This window comes from Blennius ocellaris, assembly GCF_963422515.1.
Source record: "Blennius ocellaris genome assembly, chromosome: 5".
NCBI lineage: Eukaryota > Metazoa > Chordata > Actinopteri > Blenniiformes > Blenniidae > Blennius > Blennius ocellaris.
The window spans coordinates 21,433,916-21,457,000 of record NC_137654.1 but is presented as its reverse complement, the minus strand read 5'-3'; the positions used below and the strand labels follow the sequence as shown (position 1 = coordinate 21,457,000).

The following is a 23,085-nucleotide window of genomic DNA, read 5'->3' as shown; positions in this document are numbered from 1 at the left end:
TTCTCATATTTGGGTTTGATATAGGACACGGGGCTCTTCTCAGCTTGAATCCTGTGGAGGATCTTTGACACAAAAATGTGGATCAGGTGTGTCACAGTGGACAGCTCGTTCATTCTGGGCCACTGATTTCCTTTAGAATGATGATCCTGTGGACATTGTGAAAGCTAAACGCTTGAAAGAGGACTTTATCCTGTTGAGAAATCTGCTGTATCGTCCCACGGAGAGCCGGCATCACTGTGCTCAGTCCATTTCAAGGGCAGCGCAGCACAGCCTGTCCTCTAAACCGCCTAGAAAGGTCACGGCAACCATGGATGGATTAGTGAAGGGGCCTAAAGGAAGGTGCAGACGGCCTCAAGGCTGAGAAACGTCATGATGGAAATTCAATCAAATACGTAGCTTATGAAGGAATGCAAATAGAAAAGATGCAAAAAAAGGAACCATTTGTTCGAAAGTACATGCACATTTGTGTGTGTGTGTGTGTGTCAGTACCATCAAATCAGATGATCAGACTACATTAGCTTCAAGTGACGTCTTGCCTCTTCTCTTAAAGGGCAACTGCAGCCACACACATCCACCACACAAATGACTCAGCAGGCAGCACAGACAGAAGAAACCGAAAGTTTTCTGCCCTTGTAGTGCATCCTCAAACTTTGGTTGCAAAGCCTCTTTTTTTTAAGCTCCATAATTCACTCCGCAGCTCTGGGGTGTGGTTGGCTTAGGCTTTAATATGTGAAAGAGTGAAATCGACTGCCCAGTGTGTGGCTTAAGTTAATCCACTTTCTTCCACAGTTCTCTTGGAAATCAAAGAAAAAAAAAACCCTAAAGAAACCTCACTTTGGCAGCTCTACTGTAGAAATGAGTCCTGATTGACGACTAAGAATCTTAAGTTACTTGAAGTCATTCAAACAAAACCCTCATTTAAGTATTTGATTAAATAGTATGAGATATCAATATTCATTGGTCTGCAAGCAGAGAGACAAGCTCTGATGCTCATCAAGGGGCAGTTTAGACTGAGATGTATTTAGACTACGAAAAGAAGCCAGAAATCCTGATTTAAAAACCCAATGTATGCACCGGGAGAACATGCAAACTTACAAAAGGCTCAGATTTAGAATTGAACTGAGAATATCTCTCCATGATTAATCCATGGGTGACTGGGTCATTGATCACTGTATGCAGACGACCCTCATTTTTAATTCCCAGGCCGATACTGGTTGCCGTCTCTCTTGTTGAACCAAAACGTCCAGATTATACTGTGATTCTGCACCCCCAGAGCAGCAAGGAGGAGTTGGCTTCATACAGGTGAAGCTGCAGGTCAACGTACAACTGTCCAAACAAATTTTAAGTTAAACTGTTTGCTGGACACACGATATTTACCTCACAAGACCGCTCCCTCCAAGGAAACCTCGGTTTACTGGAGTCGTCGGCTTCTTTAAATGTCATCTGCAATATGGGACAGTAATCGGGAAGAGCTGGTATACATTGCTCAATGCATTGTTCTACAGAGTAGAAGTGATCAAATCTGCACAACACACATTTCTTTTTACATGTAAACTTGGTGATTTAGAGAAAATAAGCCCAGCCCAGTTAAGCAAGGTGCAATAATCTTTATTTGAGGTCACTTTCACATTTTAGAGCATTTATTCGTAATCTTTCGACCCAAGAAACTAGAACCTTCCAACTGCTTGCAAAATACATACTTTGTAGTTATTTACAGGGGTACAGATTCAAAATGATCTCAATTACATCAAATTAATATATAATGAAAAATTAACATGTTCCAGTAAAATGCATGCAAACATGAATCAAACCAATAGAGTGAGTGAATTAGAGTTTAACTTTGGGCTTTTATCAGATTAGCGACATATTGATTCAATAAATCCAAACTGGGGTCTGCTTATGAAATGTGGAAGAGAATCTACTCAAAGTGAATATTGTGGTATGTGATGAGCCCAACTTTACTTTTGTGTAAAGATGATGAGCAGTTAAGGATCAACCATTAAATATAAGTTCATCATTGGCACAACGATGCTGTGGAATTACAGTAAAAAAAAAAAAAAAGTTAAAAGAGCTGCTGAATCAAGTGAACCAATTCAAGATATCTTCAGGCTTTATCTTCATTTATCTTAAATGGAAAGCAAAAGGGGAGTGGAAAGCAGAAGTGGAATGCACACAGAATATCTGTAGTCAAGAATTCAATCATATCAGTGAAGATAACCATTTTGTGATGCTCTGTTGAAAAAGTAAAAAGAGAAAGAAAACAAAACTTCCCGCACAGCTAAACTTCTTTCTGTTCTCGCGCCGATCTACTGTTACTCATCTCCAGCAGTTATCATCCATCACGGGCTGTTTCACTCTGATAATCTTTATCATTTCTGACAGTTACACAGATGTGCTCCATTAAGAGATTCAAACTCCAAGTGATCCACCTAAAATAGATACCTAGGATTAGCTTTGTGTGTAAATTATGCTTACATTCATTATTGGATAACTCTAGAAGTTAAAAGGTAAACAAAATACAACCCAACTAGATGTCCTTCACGTACCAAACATGACTGATTCCCACTCAAAGACTTCCCTGCCATCTAGAATCGAGCATCTTAAGAATTAAACCCAGTTAAACAGGAGCCCTCCTAAGTAATAGTGCAGATATGATAAGGGGGCAAGTACTGACATCTGATGACAAATAAGGGTTCATCTGTGCCTTTGTGTGTGTGTGTGTGTGTGTGCGTGTGTGTGTGTGTTGCCCTCAGGTCCTGAAGAGCACAGCAGCAGTCACCGCTGTGAGAGCCACCGCAGCCACCGGCCCCCAGATCATCCACAGCTTCTGAAACAAGCAGCCACACAGAAATGGTAACTTGAGCACCGTAGCATGAGACCGCCCAGACCCAGGGATCGCCAAAGCTTTGACAGAGGGAGCTTGTCACTGAGGTCGAGCGCAGCGCACAGAGAATGGAAGTTACACACACATCCAAAAAAAAAAAAAAAAAGCTCTTTCAGATGAAGATAAGCGTCATCCAAGCCAACTGAGAGAAACGGTTGTTATAAGCATTAGCCAACCAGACGGGACAAACAGATGCTGGGTACAGAAGTTAGATTTCCAAGATGACATTTTAATTTTGGGAGTTTCCCCTGAGGAAGGCATTCTGGGGGAAGCAGGAAAAATCCCATTAGGGTCATGCAATGATCTGAAAGACACTGATGAAAATGAAAAGATCAATTTTGACAGGAGTAATGTGTACCTTACTACCACAATGCGCCGAAGCACCAATACAGCAAAGCCAGGATAAGGCCGATGACTATGGCTTGAACAGGCAGCAATAGGGAGGTCTACAGAAGGGAAGGGATATTATAGCAATCAACTGCAATGGGACATACTCCGGTTTGAGCGTAGCGTTTTATGAAAACATCTCTCAACTGGCACTCTGTCTCTGTAAACCGGACTTGTACAAATGTCAGAGTTAAACAATGTAACAGTGTGTTCACACATACAGACACAAAGCAGGAGGTTGTGTTTACCAGGAAATAACACGCCCAGCAGCTAATTGGATGGTTGTAGGTCGTCATATTCGTCCCGTAATGTTTAATATCACACTCGGGTGTAATCGGTATTTCACTCCACTGTCTGACCTTAAAGCACCCATTGTGCCACTGGTTCTGATTGGCTGCTTAATGCAATGGTATTTGTCTGGGATGGACCATCGAGCTTTACAATGGACAGCAGCTGTCTCTGTGCTGACATTTTGTATTTGTATGTGTGATCGCCAAATAAAGCCAACAGAGGAACGAGGGCAGCAGGTGTGTTCCGATAAAAGTGATATCAACGTTCAAAAATATATTTAAAAAAAAAGAAGACTCCTCTTAATGCCTGCAGATACGTCTCATAACAAACAGATGCTCCACATTATGCTGTAACCTGGCAGCAAAGCTCATGCTATCCAATCCAAACAAATATAGAATGAAAATATGATTTGTTTGTTACATGTGATTTTATATGTAAAATACCTTCCTCATGGCCTCGGTGTGTGACAGAGGATGACCTACCTTTGCTCCTTTGTCCTGCAGCTCCTTCATGTTGGCTTTGCACTCCTCCAGCTCAGCTGCTGCCGACTCTTTCTCCTGCTCACTCTTTTCATATTTGGCCTTCAGGTCTGACAGCTCAGTCTTGGCCTCATCGCACTGCACGAAGCACATCGCAACATTTCATTTTAGGACAAAGAGCAGCGCCACATGAGGATGGATGAGATGTGGCCGAGGACGATCTTTATCCAGCCTGTTAAGTCCGACAGGGAGTGGTGGGATGTCATTACAGTAACATTTAATGGCTTTGACGAGTGCAATCTAAAACACAAATTTAGTTTTGGCTGAATTCTCAGGAGTGTGTGCTTTCACAGCTTCAGGAACTTTCCTATCTTCCCATCTTCACGTGTTAAAAACCCATCTGATGGCCAGAATACATCCAAGAAAACACTTGAATCATATGACTACACTGTTTCCTGATGTGCAACTAATCGACTGATGCAAGTTGTATGAAATTGCATCTACAGGCTAAGTAGTTACAAATTCATCACAAGTTCAGTGTAAAAGCAGCCATTAACCAGGACGGACAGAAAATGCCCAGAGCATTTTATTTAAGAGGCGTTTCTGAGAATGAGCAGTCTTAATGAGCTAAATTCTTTGAGCTGCACATTAGAAGACATTTATTGATCGACATTACGGAGAAAAAGTCAGAAAAATCGCTCTTTTTTGAGTAAAAGCCTCACTTGTCAGGTTTGTTGTGGTTAATGCCACTGTCAAAATGAAAAGAAAATTATTTTGTGCTAGAGTTTTTCAATTTTGTCTGTCATACTCACATAAAATGTATTACTTTAAATATAAAAATCATTTAATGCTTTAAAAATAAACGCATTATAGTTAAATAGTCCACATATACAGATGCGTCATTCATGTGAAATCTGGCATGGGACTCCCTGATGTCTCTCTTATGAAGATATTTTAATGAGCCACTATTGGGATTCATATGTTAAAAAAAACTCTTTCCTGCAAAAGCTTAATTGAGAATTTTGTCTCCTGTACACCAAAAACAATGCAGTTCCAATAATGTATATGTTACCAAAATTAGTTCCATCATACACTTTTTGCATCTTTTTAAATGTGTGGAGTAAAGTAATTACTGGTCATAGCATGCTGACATCAAATGACCTTGGAACCTTGCTCCAAGGTTCTGTGTTCTAAAACTATGAATTCCACTTGCTGAAGGAGGAGAACTTGTGAGTGCATGTAGTGAACTTCATAAATACTGAAACAGCTCGATGTGAGGTCAGCAGTATACCGGCGCCTGCTGCAGTGCTGCAAGCTGGATCACTCCTAGTTAGAAAATGATCTCACATGGATAAAAAGTTCTCATTTGCAAAATGAAAGAAGTTAGTAAAAGACATCCAGCGTCGAGGGGTCCGACGACCATATTGACAAACCAGAAAGGGGAGAGGGCGGACGGCCTCGGTGGATTTCTCGTGTAGTCTGGAGCGTACCTCACACTGCAGAGCCTCGCGGCGGCTGTTTGACACCTCCAGTTGGGTTTGCAGCTTGCTGCTGTCCTGCTGGTGCTGCACCGTCAGGGCCAGCAGCTTCTCCTCCAGCTCCTGCTGGGATCTCTCCAGGCCTCTGAGGCTATTGTTTAGCTCGGCATTCTGGGCACGCAAGCTTAGAGAAACAAAAAAACAACGGCGAGTTTAAAAGGGGAAGAGTAGCGACAAGACGGGCAGCATGTGGTTAACCGGACAAACACGCTGCGGGTAAACAAGCAAGTGAGACAGAAGGGAGCGCAAACGTGAAGGCGAAGCCGAGCTCCCGGTGATCTCCACCAGCGCACTGACCTGGTAACGTCCTTCTCCAGCTGCTGCTGTTTCTGCAGCACTGCTTCCTTCTCGGCGTGCAGCGCAGCACTCTCGCTCTGCAGTTTGCCCTTCTCTTTCTGGTGAGCCTTGAGGAGTTCCTCTTTCTCAGCCCTCAAGGAGGCACACTCACTTTGCAGAGCGCCTTTTTCCTTCTGCTGCCTGTTCGCCGCGTCCTGCCGGTCGGACCGCAGCGCCGAGCACTCCTTCTGAAGACCGCTGCATTCCGCCTGGATGGACTGCAGCTCGCTGGCTGCAGGAAAGGAGAAAAGTTTTATGGAACAAGGCATTTCCCCAACCAGATGGTCTGCTCTCAATGCACCGACAGATAAAGTTAGAGTCACTGCAAATGCTCACCTATTGTATTTTCTCTGCTAAATTAGTATACAGGTGATCACGACTCAAGTGTCACATACAGAAAATGTGTTTATTTCCGAGATAGAACTTGGTTAGAGGAGCGACAGTCCGGATCACAGCATGTGTTTATGCCACAATCAAAAACCCCTCGCCTCTCTGCCACAATGTTGTTTCCACCAAATGCCAAACCTTACCTTAAAATGGCAAAACACAACAGTCTTAACATCCACTGTTATGTTCCATTAGGAATAAATAAAATGGTTTAAAAAAATATAATATAAAAATAAATACAAATATAAAAATATAAATAAAAGTTATATCAGACACATTTCTATAGATTTTGTTTTGTATGAAAGAGGAATAAATGCTTTGAAACAGCAAATGATTACTACGTCACATTCACATAAGTTCTTATGTTATTTAAATGCCATGATTGAATTGCGTGTTACCCTGTATTTCCGCAGTTTTCTGCCACTGCTTGCTCTGCTGCTGAAGGTCCTGCTGCAGGTCGCCGACCTCACGCTCATATCCGCCGGCGGTCTGACGCCACTTGTCCAGGTCGCCGGAGATGGTTGCCAGGTTGGACCGGAGAGCCGCCACGTCACGGTCTCGCTCGGCGGTGGCCGCCTCCAGGGCACGTTTCAGGGACTTCACCTCATCACGTGCGCTCTGAAGCTCGTCGCGTGAACCCGACGAGACATCGATCTGCTCTCTGAGAGCGTCCGTCTCACCTTGAAGCTGCAGCAGCTGGCCTGTCCGAATCAGCGGATGAGTTCATGTTGGCACGCAGACATTTCCCTCTACATTTCAGCAAAACGAGACACACTTCCAAACCGCAAACACAGAACCACACCTTGAAGAAGTTTGATCTGTCTTGCTGAGTCATCAGCTTGTTGTTTATTTTCATTTCTCACGTCCTCCAGGAGTCCTACGCAACACAGAGGTATTCACTTCATTCAGTTGTGTGTGTTAAGACTGATATTAAAAACACAATACAAACAGCTTTTACACTACCTTGAAGCTCCATGCATTTATGCCTCTCTGTATTGGCCAGGTCCTGAGCCTCTCGAAGTTCATCATTCAGCCGCTGGATAGTTTTTTCGGCGTCACCAGACGAGCCCATGTTTGACCTGCTCAGATCATCTAATGAAGAAACATGGAACAAAAAAACCCCCAAGGAAAACCACAATTAATTTTCCCAACATGAATGTTCTTGCAAGTGTCAACAGAGTGCAGAGTAATTAAAACAAAGTTGAAATTGTGATGTACAAAGGCCTGATGTGGATAATTCAATATTTCTGAATAAAAAAAACAAAAAAACAAGGTTAACAGAAAGTTATAGCATGTTTTAATCTGCTATAGTCCCAAAATTTAACCAGGGCTGACACACTCAATGATTTCCCCTGATATTAAAATGGGCCTATTACATAAACTAATTACTGACCCAAAAATAGATAGAACTGCATTTCTATCCAAATGATACGTTACTTAGCCAGATGCAACACTCAAGCACATCTATACGGTTAATGGTACTTTACTGGAGACAATGCACAAAGGAAATGGTTGTCAGGAGTCTGTTGTGTTTCCTGGAGGTGGAAACAAGCGCCACAAATACTTGTGCTTCGCAAACACCCAGTGAATATCTTGATCCCCCTAATCTATCAGAGCCAGGAAAAGAGGTGACCTCATCACAGACCCAAGCATTTGTCAGAGCTAAAAAATCAGAGTGGGGGACTGGTCAAGTATGTGCACCATAAATGGACGCACCACAGGACTCATTTGACAAGAAAGTGCTGCGTCTCTCATGGAGACTCACACCGCAAATACGCACATTCAGATATGGTTAGATGGCGCTGATAAACGACCCCCAAATGATTGGGGCCTGAAACAAAGGCTGAGAGCCGGTGACTCCCTCTAACTGGAGCGCATGACCGCCCTGCTGTGTGAGAGACAAAAGGACGGAGGGCAGCGATGTGCCCACTTTGTGGTTGCGTGTTTCCTCATGTATGCATATGTATGAGTGCCAGCGAGAATGCGAGTGGGCTCCATGTAGGACTGTCGTCTGTCCACGTTGTGGTAATCCCCCTCCCCCCCGGAAGACATGAGGAGGGATATAGAGTATGTCAGAACGGGGTGCAACACGTTATCTTTAGCAACATTAGTTATCGCAGTAATTATGACTTAATGTCACAGAATGACACCTGACTAAATAGTAATGGGATTAGTCCGGGGGGGTAAAAATACCTCTCAGACTAGTTGGGGAATATTAGCATCACACTGCCTCAAGTGACGGCAGAGAAAAAAAATGTAGGAGAAAGTCTTTTTTTAGCTCGAGTGCTGAAGGCTACAGTCATCATGGTCCATCCTTCCCTGCTGCGTGTTTTCTATCCACTCAATGTGACGGCATTCTTCAACCGAATACGCAGCATCTCCACCATTTAAAGCTGTTTGCCACTGAGCACAGAGACAGAATGTTATGTCTAGGTGTGAATGTGGGAGATATCTTTATCCGATAAGACTGAGGTGCTGTTGTGGTGGGGACACTGTTTGCTTTGTCCTCCGTATACAACGTGCAGTGTAGCATTACAAATTCATTCTTCATGCAAAATTGATTCACTCACTCAGATGCTGGCACAGTTTGTCACGACTGTCCCTGTTAATACCTCTACTTTCATGAATCTGAGTAGTGGCACAGCTTTTATTTTCATTTGGTGACCCTAAATGTCAAATCAAATGCACATTCACCAGCTGACATGCCCTCTATGCAGAGACTCCATCTTCAGACACTTTACAGGAGAGAAATTAGCCTCTGAAGCCCTCGGCTGTCCTCACTGATCCACTTACACTTTCCTAGTGTGACTCACACTTTTTGTCAATCTTCTCACCCTCCCCTAAGAAGTGTAGTGTCGGGAGCACCATAATGCCAAGTCATTCACCATGAGACAATCTTGTCTACATTCACAAGGGGAAAATATAGAGCAGGTTACCTTTAATCAATGATACGTTATTCAGGGGGTCACTCAGCTCTTTCTGATCCATTTGTTTGTCTGTAAAGAACAGGATAGATAAAACAAACAGACTTAAATCAAGCATTACTGTTTTTCAGCAAACATCTTGCCAAGACTGAAAAAGATGGTAAAGAAATTGCATCATGATCTTTAGGTAGTTATAGAAGCAAGCAGCTGCAGAGATGATAAATAAAAGGGTGAGGAGGAAGACTTGCCTGAGCTGATCCAGGAGCAGCAGATCTCTTTGGACTGAGGATACAGCAGTCCTCACATCAACAACTCTTCTCCAACTATCACATTTGTTCAGATGTGAAATGGAAGAGTCCAAACAGTGAGGAGGAGAGGGGGGGGTGATGGGATGACACACTGCGAACCAGACCTCCCTGATACTGCTGGACTGAGGCCAACCCTCACAAATAACTGGCTGGGCAATATAGAGGAATTCTTTAAGCGTCGTCCACCTGCCAAACTACCTGTGTGTGTGAAGACTGTCCCTAAAAAACAGAGCCCCCCCCCCTGCTGTTTGCTCCCTGGACCACCCTCCACACTGGGGCTGTGATCTGCAGCTGTACACTCTGACACAGGGGCTCTGTTGTGTGTGTGTGTGTGTGTTATTCCCACTCATTTAAACAAAAGCTTTATAGTACATGTCATATTTTGTTCTTGACCTTTTTAATAACTTTATTTTAGAATTCTTGTTAATCATTTCAATATTGGTTTTTATTTACTTTTAGCATTATTTTGTTTTACCGTTTAAATGGTACACAATAAAGTGCATGGGGAAACCCAACCCTTGATAATTGTTTGGGCATATTTTAACACTGACATGATCATTTGATTTGCACTTATCTAAATGCAAATCAAATACCAGTGTAAAACTGACAAATAATTTCTTGCTGAAATCGGGATTAATGGATTTTATTTGCAAGTCCTACTATCCTACAATATACTGTGCTATTTACTACAAAAAGAGTCTAAAAGACTTACCAGAAGCTCTGGTCACTTGATTGAAAGCCAACACAATCCTACTTGCAGCAGACAGGAAGAAATGCACAAGTTGCCAGTTTGTCTCATGAGGAATTTAGTTCCAGGCATGGCTCTTCTTTTCCCTCTCACTCCCTGGTGCCAGCATTAGGGGTATTAATCACTGATTACTATCCACCTGTAGGATCCAAGAAGCTGCAAACAGGAGCCAGCCAATCGGTTTTCAGCCCTTTATACATAAGAGCTCAGCAGGAGTGCATCCTTTTTCTTGGGAAAAGTCAGAAATGTAGTGTTTGGATGCGAACATTATTTGCATATAAATAAATCTGTTTTTCAACAATACCTATCTATGAAAGCATTCTGCTGTCTGATAACCTATGCCAGTGGCTCAATCAAACAAATTTAATAGTACAGGGCTTATATTGTGGAACCTTGTCTACGTCCTCATTGTAGTGTTTATTGTAGAGATTGCAGCTGTTCTTGGACCAGTATATTTAAGACAAAATTAATTCCACAGGAAATTAGTTAATCTCAGAAACTTAATGAAAATCAAAAATACTTCTGTAGCACAAGAAAAACACAATTCTGCTGCACATATTTTGTCGAAACTCACCACAGATAGATATCAGACCATGAAAGTATTGATTAAATTTTGGAGGTCTCTCGTCTTTCTGTTCTCCGGAGGACAGTCCCGGCCTTGTGTTGTGATCCTATTTTATGTTCACTTTGCACAAGTGAACGTTATTCCATCTCATATATTCCGCATCTTTTGTATCTGTTTGTCCTTAATGTTTCCGTTTGTGTTTATGTGCAAATCAACAGACCTGTGATGACCCTAGATTTCTTACGTTACATTTTTTGTAATTTTTTAAGATTCCATATTTCTGGACTTTATTGTCACTGTGAATCCTTAGAGCTGTAAATGCTGTATTTAGTACTGGACAAACTGGAACTTTTTTGTTTCCCTCAGTTGATATGATTTCTTTTTATGTTTCAATAGGCTCAGTGATGCAAGCATGAGCAGCTCTTTTGTCATAAAGCGAGTGTTGGTGATAATCAGGTCTTATAGTGAAATGCAGCAGATTTCTACCTCTGAAAATCTTGCAAAATTCAGATGTTGTCATCAAATTCAAAATGAGGAGATACTTTTAATGAAAAGGTATTTCTCCATCTGGTATGCTATTTATATTCTGTTAACAGTAAAAAAAAAAGAAAAGAAAATGGATTCATAATGTCCCCAAATAATAGCCTTCTGTTTTCATCTACATTTAATGCAGTGTTCCAACTTTTGAGGAATTGTGGATGTTCGAAAACATCTAACAGGTGAACTAATCTTAACGGATATGACCGACACACACGTCATGTGTTTAATGTGTGACAGAATTCAAATATGTCAGAAAGTGGTATGCGTTTTATTAAACAATCTATAATGCAGGGCTGCTCAGGGGGGCAGCAACAGGCTGGGTGAATGTCTTTCACAAGCCATTTTTTTTCTTTTTTCCTTCCTAGAAGAACTCATAAAAGGAGGGAAGGAAAGGATAACTAGAGGATAAAACAAAAAAGATTGAAACACACTTTAGTTCAAATCCAAAAGTTTAACAGTTGGAGACGACGTATAAATATTTCCCTCACAAATTAAATTGATATCATTGAAGTGACACACGTTTTTTCATGGATCTCAACAGCTCTTAACAATAATATTTTTTAATCTTAAAAAAACAACAACAACAAAGCAGGACACTGTGGTTAAAACTCACACTCTGAAAAGTCCAGAGACAGATCTTAAAGAGTCCGAAATGGTCTTTACGGTCAAATTCCAGAGTTCGACCTCACCATCAGCTTGATGGGAAAACTAGTGATGGGGTAAGAGGATATAAAATAGCAAATAATTAACATTCTTTCGGTAAATTATCAACTGCTTTGACGCTGCACTCATAGTTTTCGCACAATCCTACGCGAAACATTCATCCATCAGGTTATTTTTTTACTTCACTGAAGACTCGATGCAAATGCAAGAGGAGCTTATTATTGAAGGTGGAAGGTTTTTGCAGCCAATATGCTTATCAGCAGCGGAGATATAGACTCCCTGAGGACTGAAAGTGGCAGGGACAAAGAAAAGACATAGAATATATTGAACAGAGGCTTAAAAAAAAAAGGAAAAAAAAGCGGGAATGCTTCTTATGAGTTTTCTTTCACCACAAATAGGCTGCACCTTGGACTGATGACCCCTTAAAATCATGCAGTTTTTATTTTCTCCCACAGCAGTAAAAACATTCCTGCGAACTCCGCAGTGATCTTGTCCCTCTTAACATGGTTAAACATAGACGCACTGAGGAATTGCGTTGAGTAGGGGAAAGTACAAATCTACATCTGTTACAGTTCAGTAGAACTTCCTTGCTGTTTGTAAAACCACTCAGTTTTACCATTTGGATTTCCAACTTCAATCCACAGTTGTTGTTTTGTTTTGTTTTTCTTCCAGAAAGAAACCCTCTCATCACTATCACACTTTAAATATTAAACCATGCTCATTGTAACTGGTCACTGTTTACTTTGACTGTGCCACTTTCATGTCAGAGCTCGTTGTTCTTGCTCTTGTTTTATACTCACTCTTCTGTCCTTTACTTTGCACATTTCTCCATGGTTAGATTAATAAAAAGAATCTTATACACTAGGTGTACTATTGTACTTTTGCTTGGGTTGTATTCATTTTTTAACTTACTACATAAATAACGAATGTATGACACACAATACTTGTGTGTCATTTCAAGAACAGTAATATTACCATAAAAAAATACTTAAAAATAACATTATGATGACTTTAGTCTGACAAATATAACAAATTATACGTACACCAGTAAGGAGAGAATTAATGGAAGATTCAGTACTAATTGTTCATGACATCTCCAGTGACACTCACAATCCCTTCACTCTTATTGATGTGTCTCAGATCAACACAGCCTCTGGCCATAATAACAGCTTTTCACAAAGAATAGGCCAAACCGAAGTAGAGTTGGACCAGAGGTAAGTTACAATGTCGTCAAAACGACATTTCTCTAAAAGTACTTGCATGTGTTTGCACTGAAACAAAAGGAAAACATTGACAGTAATCATTGCTTGAGAGGTATCTACCATTTTGCTGCTGCAGCTCACTTTGTGTTGATTTTGGTGCCTGAACTTAGACGAGTCTGACAACCCTGGCCTACATCATAAAACCAGTAACTCCTGTTGTCCCTATGTCAGTGAGAATATATTTTTGGTATTTTTGTTGCTGTCTTGTAAAAAATCGAAATCTGCTGTTAATCCTTTCGATTCTTTCTTTGGACTTTGTGCAGCAGCTTTCATTCCCAAACAGGCTTCTTGGTATGTGGAGACATTTTGATGGACTGGATCCGGGACTTTGGACTATATAGTGGACACTTCCCCCGTCCTCGTGCAATGAGATGTTTAAAACCCTGCATCCAGACTGCAACTGAATCGTGTGCAAGTCAAGCAACATTAGTAGTTTTAAACATATGTATTTATATATTTCTCTCAATGACCTTAATCTCTGCGACAGCATCATTGACGGTTGCAAGCACATGGTTAAATCTGCACACTGATGGCGACAGGTTATTACTGGGCTTTAACCCCCCACTCAACTCCCGCGCATGTTTGTTGGCCAGATCTCGTCTTGAAATCTGTTATAGCTATATTTACAGACTGCGACTGTTGTAAAACTCGTGATTTTGCAATAAAGTTTATGTCATTATTATAATGCTTCACCAGCAAAATTCACAGATTAAACGTATGTCTTAATAAAAAGAAAGAAAAAAATCATGCTGGGAAAAGGTAAGGTCCTGATCCTCAGATAGTTCCCGTTGCTATGACTATTATTTAGAAACTACTAGGGGCAGCCAAAAGACACATTTAATTTTCCAGGATGTAATTCTACTGTCCTCCACAAACAGCTGTTGTAATGTACCAGACCCAGCAATCTTTTTTTTTTTTTCCAAGTGTCTCTGACACTGTAAATAGTCTCTTTCTGCACAATATATTTGCTACACAAGTCACTTCCACACCACACATTATGTGTTATTTCAGAATAGTGAGTGTTTTCTAGACTCATGTTGCTGCTGTGGGTGTTTTTAAACTCGGTTGTGGGTGTTTTCAAAACTGATTGCTGTTGTGTTTTTTTTTTCTTTTTTTAGCTTTGGGTGTTATTTTTGGACTCGTACTGCAGTGGGTGTTTTTTAGAGTCATAATTCTGTGGGTGTTTTGTAGACACTGACTGCTGTGGGTGTTTTTGTTTTACCTGTGGGTGTTTTTTAGACTCGTATTGCTGTGGGTGATTTTTTAGACTCGCACTGCTTTGGGTGTTTTTGAGACTCGTACTGCTGTGGGTGTTTTTGAGACTCGTATTGCTGTGAGTGTTTTTTTTAAAACTCGTCCTGCTGCGGGTGTTTTGTAGACTCGCCCTGCTGTGGGTGTTTTCTTAGCTGTGGGTGTTTCCCGTCGAGCGGTGTAACGTGACCGTACAGTTGACTCAGAGGAACCAGAAGTGATGCTCACTCTGCGGGAGGAGGTGGAGGCAAAGTTTCCTCTCACTTTAACTCGAACCACCACAAAACAAACCCCACAGTCGTCCGTCACGGTTTACCTTCGCGAGCTGAGTCCGAGCGCCTCCCCCACCCCAGCCGCCTGATGTCTTCCTGGATCTGGGCCTGGGTTTGGAGCGACAGATTCTGGCTTCCCGAGAATGTTTCGTGGGCGGACCTGGAGCATCCGCCACCTGGAGTGGAGTACCCCCGGTTCAGGCACATACTTTACGCCCTGCCGCTGGCTGTGGGGGTTTTTCTGCTGAGGCTACTTTTCGAGAGGTAACTTTCTATCCACAGTATTTTGTTTTCTTCCTCATTTATTTATTTATTTACTTTTTAAATGTCCGTGCGTTTTCCAGGCTCATGTGGCAACTCGTGAGGAAAGGAGGAAGAGGCAGCGCCACACACACAAAACGGGAACTTGTATTAAGCATGGCACTTGAAGAAGCAGGAGTGAATTTTGTTAAAAACCCCCCAAAAAAACAAAAAACACGTTGCACGAATTTCTTTGTGGAATTACTGGTTCGATATCCGGCCACACGCCTCTTCTCTCTAATTATAGTCCACCTTCTTTTGAAATGGGGTAAATGTGAGGCGTAACAATGCAATGGTTGACTTTAACCGAGTTAACATTCCTGTGAGGTGATGGCACACACACACTGCAACTGACTCCACTGCTTCACTTTCTCATGCGAACCCTGCAGGAAAAACTCAATCCTGTTTGACGTGGATCGGTGGATTGCAGAATAGTGTGTGATCAGGAGATTCAACCCAGTCCCACACACACACACACATACACACACACACACACACACACACACACACACACACACACACACACACACACACACACGTCCCTCCACAGCTAAATTAGGGGTTTGCACAAAAGTCTGCAAAGTCCCTGAAGAGTAGCTCCATGTAAGGGGGTAAAAAAGCACCAAAGCCTTTCCTCCTTTACCAGGCTTTTCATTTCCATGTTATTGAAAGTCTTCCAGATGGGATGGGGAAGGGGGGGCAGCAGTGAAGTGGTCAGCTCTACCAGATTATCTTGTGACACACATTTTGGTTTGGAGGCGTCCCTCCCCATACGCTGTCCTCCCTACTCTCACATGACAAGTCATCACGCTCTGTTTGGACTAGGTGCTACATTCCCCGGGATTCCTCCTTCCTCGGCTCTCCTCTCGCGTCTATTGTGCTGCTCGTCCGTCCCTCCCTCCAAGACAAACACACTCGCTTATGTCAAACAGAACTTTGTGAACAAACTGTGAGACGTCAACAGTTTCGTGTCAGCGATGGGAAAAACCTGAGCTAGTTTTGATTAGGCGTCTGCTCTGTATTGTGTTAAAACATTTTTGCTGTACTTGCCTCAATGCTACCTCTAAATACCACGCCATCTCTGTCTCTCTCTCTCTCTCTCTCTCTCTCTCTTTTGCCCCTCGGGCCTGTGTATACAGGCTGGTGGCCAAGCCCTGTGCCCACATACTTCAGATTCAAGCGGGAGTGCCTCGGCAAGCTCAACCCAATGCTGCTCTGGAGAGGCTCTATCAGTCCAAAATGGTACACAAGGCCCGTGTTTGTTCTGCCCTTTATTACATGTTCCTGTACGCGCTGCAGCACTGCTGTCGACGCTCCGAAGCACGCCGCCACACGGGCATAATCATATGCTCAGTGAACTGCCTTGCCATGTCTTGAGAGGCCGACCTCGTATTTTTGTTGTGGTTGTGCAAGCTCTGGAAAATGTTCGTCACCCTGTGATGTTGTCGTCCTCAGTGTCCAGACACCAGTCAACTTGAGGGACTCTCCAAACAGCTGGACTGGGATGTTCGGAAAATACAGAGATGGTTTCGCGTCCGTCGCAACCAGGACAGGCCCAGTACGCTGAAAAAGTTCTGTGAGAGCTCGTAAGTACTCCCTGTTGTGTTGTTTGAATTCTTCTCTTCGGCTGATTTCAGATGATGGGAGTTAAAAACGGAAATGGAAATACAGTGCAGGCTCTGAGACGTCCTCGTAGAATAGATATAGTTAAGTTAAAGGTAAAGCTACTAATTTCACCCCAAATTTCTCTTCAGGTGTGTGTGTGTGTGTGTGTGTGTGTGTGTGTGTGTGTGTGTGTGTGTGTGTGTGTGTGTGTGTGTGTGTGTGTGTGTGTGTGTGTGTGTGTGTGTGTGTGTGTGTGTGTGTGTGTGTGTGTTAGCTTTGTGGTAGGCCTGCCCTTCACTTCATGTCAGCTGGGATTATTTCCAGTTTAAGTCAGACAAATGGGTGCAGACGATGGGTGAATGTGTTTCTGCATCAGTTTTTCTATCAAGCTTTGATGGCAAATGTGTCGCTGGTGAGTCTATCCTCACTTCAGGTTGGTCTGGTTCAAGCTACCAGTTGTTCCTGTTGTAAACATCACCTTCAACAGATACATTCTCTCTGTGATCAAGCTTCTTAAGTCTGTTTTGCCGGAGGCAAACTTGACACACACAGATGTTGTGCTGTTTTTGTCATTGAGTTTGCAATCATGATTCATTTCACGACAAACTGGTGTGGAAACTGAAGTAACACACAGGGTTGGAGAAATGCAAAAACTGAAAAATGTTAAAGTATTGAGAATAATGTAAAAACATTGTGAAATTGTCTATACTGAAGTATCATTGTTATTTCATTAAAATTCCAAATAGCTTTAATCGTGTACAGACTTCCACCTTATGGAACTTTGAGTAAAGCATTCAGCAAACACTCTGAAACTGTCAAATTGGTGTAAATCATGTTGAACAGGATTAAATTGACCTTTTTAGAAAGATCTAATCTGGATGATTATGGGATTCTCACTTCTGATTCCCTCCTTACTTGAACTAAGTGCCCCGTGCATGTTTGAGTAAGTCGGAGTGCAGGACATGTTTGACACACATCTTTCTCCACTTCCGTCACCAACCTGGGTGTTAAAATGGATCCCCAACTCCTCGCCAAACTGCGCCCGTCACCAACTCTGGCTGATGCAGAAATGCTTGTCCACGCCTTTGTGTCCTCAAGGCTGGGCGTCTACCTGAAATCCCTTCACTGGCTTTTTTTTTCTCACTTTTTTAATTTTCCCTGTCGCACTTTGAGAATGTTTACATATAAAGTGCGTTGTAAATAAATGTATTATTATTGGTGGTAGTAGTATTTATTTATTTTATTGAGTAAATGTGTTGGTCCAGTCGTCAGACTGTGAGGAAGAGACTAAAAATATATTTCCAGCAGGATTATTTATTAACCATGTGCTTTTGGACCATCGATTATTTTTGATTCTTAGTTTGAACGAAATAGAAATAAATGTATGGTCGTTCCCCCTGGAATAGGTTCATCATTTTGACGTTCTCTCTGTAAATATCCACCCAGTGTGCTGGCTTTCAACAGAATTCTCTCAAAAACTCACTTCCATCAGTCAAATTCGTGGCATGTAATATTATCTGTTGACGTTTGACATCCAGATCACCAAAGCACAGCTTTACGTCCCGTCAGTCTTCCTGTGGAATATCATTTTTCACCTGTTTTTTGTTGTTGTTTTTTTTCCACTTCAGGTGGCGATTCACATTTTACCTGGCCATTTTTGTTTACGGCGTTTCTCATTTATGGAAGGTAAGCTGGTTAAGCTTATTTTTGTGTGTGTGTGTGTGTGTGTGTGTGTGTGTCTTACCACACTTTATTGAATACATCACATGTTTTGATGTATTCCAATGTTTTTAATCACTTAGATTGTCTGTTTTTGACAGTCACCTTGGACGTGGGATACGAGACGGTGTTGGTACAACTTCCCTTTTCAGGTGAATCTTTGCATCGTATTCAGCAGCGTGGATACCCCACGGTTCAGTGTTTGAATGTTTGTTAAAGAATGTTCTCGTGTCATTTCCTTTCAAAGCACCAGAGCTCTGAACAGTACAACCACTACGTTGCTGAGCTGGCTTTCTATTGGTCTCTCATGTTTTCCCAGTTCATAGACGTTAAACGCAAGGTAAATATTTATCAATTTTTTTCTTCTACTGATTATTCTTCACTCATCTAGACTATAACAAAGCGGTTTATGAAGGCGTGCATTGACAAGCAGGTTTGACGGCGACATGTTGCCAGTGTCAGACAGGAGGAAACGTTTGTGTGCATAAACAAAGCCGTTAATTATCATGTGATGCACACACGTGTGCATATAGCTTCGCATCCCAGTGTTTACACAAGCGTGTGTTGTGCCCGAGAGGCCATGGGACAACACAAAGACTCCAAAGAGTCGCCATGAGGATTCCCATTGTGTATTTTGGCTTCTATGTGGTTGTAACATGAGCATCCCGTCACCAACTCCTTCATCCGTCTCATTTCATTTCACAGGATTTCATGATCATGCTTGTCCACCACCTGGCCACCATCAGCCTCATCACTTTCTCGTACGCCAACAACATGCTAAGAGCTGGCACTCTGGTCATGTGTGTGCACGACGCATCCGACATCTTCCTCGAGGTAATGAAATCTGTGGTTCCGATCATTTCTTTTTGTAATTGTTTGTTCGAGTCACGTTGTTGCTGAAAATATATGTCCACACAGCTGAGCGTGAAGGTGATAAGACGGTGTGCTGGGCACTACTTGCTGTTTTGTAGAATAAGTTGATACATTGCGACACAGAGATAATTCTTATGTTGTTGTAGTGAATGATTAATGCCTTATTCATTCCTCAAGGCAGCCAAGCTGGCCAACTATGCCAAGTACCAGCGGCTATGTGACGGCCTGTTTGTGGTGTTCAGCATAAGCTTTTTCATCACTCGCCTTGTCATCTTTCCCTTCTGGTGAGACAAAACACATCGCGCATTGCGTATTTGAGTGTTGGCAGCCATGTTTACTCACTCGACGAATTTAAAAAAAAAAAGTGTTAATATAGTGGTGCGTGTGTGTGTGTGTGTGTGTGTTTTTGTAGGATAATTCACAGCGTCCTGGTTGAGAGCTGGGAGATCGTTGGGCCGTATCACTCCTGGTGGCTGTTTAACGGGCTGCTTCTGGTCCTGCAGACTCTTCACATTATCTGGTTCTACCTCATTGCTCGCATTGCCATCAAAGCCATTTTCAAGGGCAAAGTAAGTCTGGATTTCTGTGGGTGTTTGTGGAGGGAAGTCAGTATCTGTTGGTTAAGATTTTTTTTGGGGGGGGGGGGTAATAACCACGACATCTTTTCAGGATGGCCTTAATTCTTCTTGGCATCGATTCAGGAAAAGTGACTCATATTTTAGCCCTGCATCGGGCAGCTGCGTGATGTTGCTTCTCTGCACTTCCGTTTCGTGAAATTCTGGTTCAACCACATCCTGAAAAAAAAAAAACCGAAGCCCCATTAGCTCTGCGTGAATTGGCAGACTTTAAAGGATGCCCCACCAGTACTGGGGGATCAAAAGTGTGCAAATCATTACACGGTTTGATGTTTACCCTGACTTTAAACGCTCTCGTTTGAAGGACACTGCAAAATCAATGGTTACAAAAGCAGCCAATGTTTCCCCAACTATTATTAGTGCAGTTTTGGTGAGTTTGTGTATTTTATAGCCTCAGTATTTAGTGCTCATGTGACAGTGCTTATCCTGGTGTGGTCTTCTGCTGCTGTAGTACCTCTGCATGTTGGAAATGGTCGACTGCAAGCCTAACAAGTATTTATTTTAGGCAGTGTTTTTCCAGTCTTGCCTTTGTCGTCATCAACTTCATTCTATGGAGCATTAACTGAAAACGGTGTTTTACAAAGTGAAACAAACCGATTGTATTCATTGTAATGTCATCAGGGCAGATAAGAGGGAAAGTAAAAGATGACAAAACCTAAAAGCAATTTGAGTTTTAAGGAGTTTTTTTTTTTTTTTTGAAAGGCGGCACAGATTGTGCCAGTCTTATCTCAAGTTGTTCCAAAGTCCTCAGCAGTGTGTGAAATACTCCTACTGTAACAACATTTCATATTAAAACTCACTTAAATCTCAGTTTGACCTTCAGGTCGTCTTGATCGTGATCATGTCAAATAGTTTTTGGTTGTCATGTCTCTCTTTACATTTTTCTAGAATTTCTCGGTGTAAAGCGCTGATGAGTGCAAGTACAGACTTTCAGACCTAGCAAATGTACTTAAATAGTAGAAATAGAGAATAAAAAAAGACTGACTTTACTACTTAAATGAAAGTAAATAAGTCCAGGTGTTCTCGTGAAGTTTCTCTTTGTAGGGTCACATTTGTGCTCATGCATATATATTATTAATGGAATACTACAGGATAATTGGCATTTTCCAGTATTGATTTAACTGTGTCTGCTTCGCTTTATTCCGTCAGTCTGAAGAAGCAATGAGCAGTTTTAAGAGTAGAAAGAGGAGAATGTTCACATATGTCTTCAAATGTAAGGAGAGTGTTTTGTTTGGGTTATTTTCCCTCCAGGTGTCGAAAGACGACCGCAGTGACGTCGAGAGCAGCTCAGATGAGGAGGGTTACTCCACCGGCGGGAAAAACTCCAACCAGACCTTAAACAAGGACAGCAATCACACCAGCAACCTTAACGGAGCAACTCATGACCACTGAGAGCCATGAAGGGACATTTTCTCCCAGTGCGGCGGGAGGCTCGTCGAAAGGAAGGAGGACGTGGATGAAGGGGAAGCGAACGTGGCGTTACAGACTTGGCAAAATCTCAGAGTCAAGTTTACAGTGTGAAGTTTACACTTGCGTTTAGCCCACAGAAGTAGATGTGTGTGTGTGTGTGTGTGTGTGTGTGTGTGTGTGTGTGTGTGTGTGTGTGTGTGTGTGTGTGTGTGTGTGTGTGTGTGTGTGTGTGTGTGTGTGTGTGTGTGTGTGTGTGTGTGTGTGTGTGTGTGTGTGTGTGTGTGTGTGTACTATAAAGAAATGCGTGCCTGCCTTTTGTAGCTGCATAATTAATGTAAATAAAGTTTTCATGAAAATGAATAATATATATTTTCATGCTGTGATACAAAAAAAAACCAACGCGTTTCTATAACTGAATGTGCTGCTTTCTCTTCTATGAGCTCATCCAAATGACAAACGGCCCAAATATTTTTTTTTTTTTTTTTTTTTTTTTATTATTAAAGTATTTGGTGACAAACATGTTGTGATTTGTATTTTATCCAGCTCAGGGTCACACAGAGACAATCCCTCACAGGCATAGTTTTGATTTCTGACGGCTACCACTGACCATCCTGATAAACACCTGACCAATCGGAAGGGACCTCAGAGCAGGTGAGGTGACAGAAGATTGTGTTTGAATCTTGAGTGAGGAAGGCAAAAAGGGCTTCAGCAAGTCAGATTTCATGTTAGTTTGTCAATATTGTTCACAGCCCTGGTGCTGCATTTTCAATCATTAGTAATGTGTTTGATCAGTATTTTTTTATTCTTGTGCCTAAAAAATAATACTCTGAAAACTTTATTAGCTGAAGTAAAGTAATATTATTTACCCTGCAGAATTTGAGCTCTTCGTGAAGCTGTAGTGTGAAACCGATTGTTTACTCAGTCTGCAAGGCGAGAGATGCATTCAAAGCGTTTAAGCTCCCTAAATATTAGATGTATGAGAGTCGCTTACCTGACAGGAGAGGATAATGGTACATCCTGTCAGCTGGGCTTCAGAGCGGCAGCATGTATTCATTACTGTTTATCACGTCAAGTTTGATCTCAGAACATGAGTCAGCACCAGGTTTGTCCACTGCCTCAGTAACCAAGCATACATTGATATTCAAGCAGATTAAGAAGCCAACAGTGGTGATTACAGTGTTTGCAGTCGCCGGGAAGGCAGTATTTCATGCAAGTAATGACAATAGTGCAATAAGGTCAAGTTATATTTGAAATTGAGAATTCCGAGATTTTACAAGACATTGAAGTGAAACCTATTTATTAAAGCCCTTAAGAGAAAGAGTTTGAATGTGGTGTTATTTGGAGCAAATCCTAACAAATTGATGTGTTCAACTTCCATACTGCTTTGTCCAGCTCATCAACTGATCTCAGATGCCGCAGGGAGAAGGGAGGCAACATCCTGGTTGTCGGTCCAACTCAGGGTAAACACAGACACAAAACACTCAAGCACCTGAAGTCAGGGAGAACATGCAAATTCTGCACAGAAAGGCCCCCAACCACAGACTCACACCAGGAATATAGTGTCGAACAAGAGTGTTGACCACTATACTTAATTAATGTCATCCAAGTAAGTTAGTCTGATAAAGTAAATGCAATGCAGTGAACTTTTTTTTTTTTTTGCAAAGCCCGAGGAGAAAATTAGATTTCTTTGAATGCTGTGTGATGTCAT

The 23,085-nt window shown here is 42.0% G+C and overlaps 2 protein-coding genes across 3 annotated transcripts; one reads left to right on the top strand and one right to left on the bottom strand.

Moving 5' to 3' along the window:
- Window positions 1-1,592: 1,592 nt before the first annotated feature.
- Window positions 1,593-9,295, bottom strand: slmapb (sarcolemma associated protein b). Of its 2 annotated transcripts, XM_080497532.1 has the most exons (9): window positions 9,239-9,295; window positions 7,266-7,394; window positions 7,105-7,179; window positions 6,701-7,003; window positions 5,877-6,147; window positions 5,532-5,703; window positions 4,045-4,179; window positions 3,243-3,330; window positions 1,593-2,827 (listed from the first exon to the last, which is right to left on the bottom strand). In XM_080497532.1, exons 1-8 carry the CDS (start codon window positions 9,288-9,290, stop codon window positions 3,247-3,249), a joined length of 1,221 nt encoding a protein of 406 aa, XP_080353658.1. In that variant the 5' UTR covers window positions 9,291-9,295; the 3' UTR covers window positions 1,593-2,827; window positions 3,243-3,246. The 2 variants fall into 2 exon arrangements, with proteins under 2 accessions (XP_080353658.1, XP_080353659.1); XM_080497533.1 differs by lacking the exon at window positions 3,243-3,330.
- A 5,496-nt stretch (window positions 9,296-14,791) lies between these two features.
- Window positions 14,792-21,894, top strand: LOC308130851 (ceramide synthase 5-like). Its single transcript, XM_080497349.1, has 10 exons — window positions 14,792-15,099; window positions 16,275-16,377; window positions 16,591-16,721; window positions 18,369-18,426; window positions 18,561-18,611; window positions 18,707-18,799; window positions 19,165-19,293; window positions 19,510-19,616; window positions 19,745-19,901; window positions 21,219-21,894. Exons 1-10 carry the CDS (start codon window positions 14,924-14,926, stop codon window positions 21,357-21,359), a joined length of 1,146 nt encoding a protein of 381 aa, XP_080353475.1. The 5' UTR covers window positions 14,792-14,923; the 3' UTR covers window positions 21,360-21,894.
- Window positions 21,895-23,085: the final 1,191 nt, after the last annotated feature.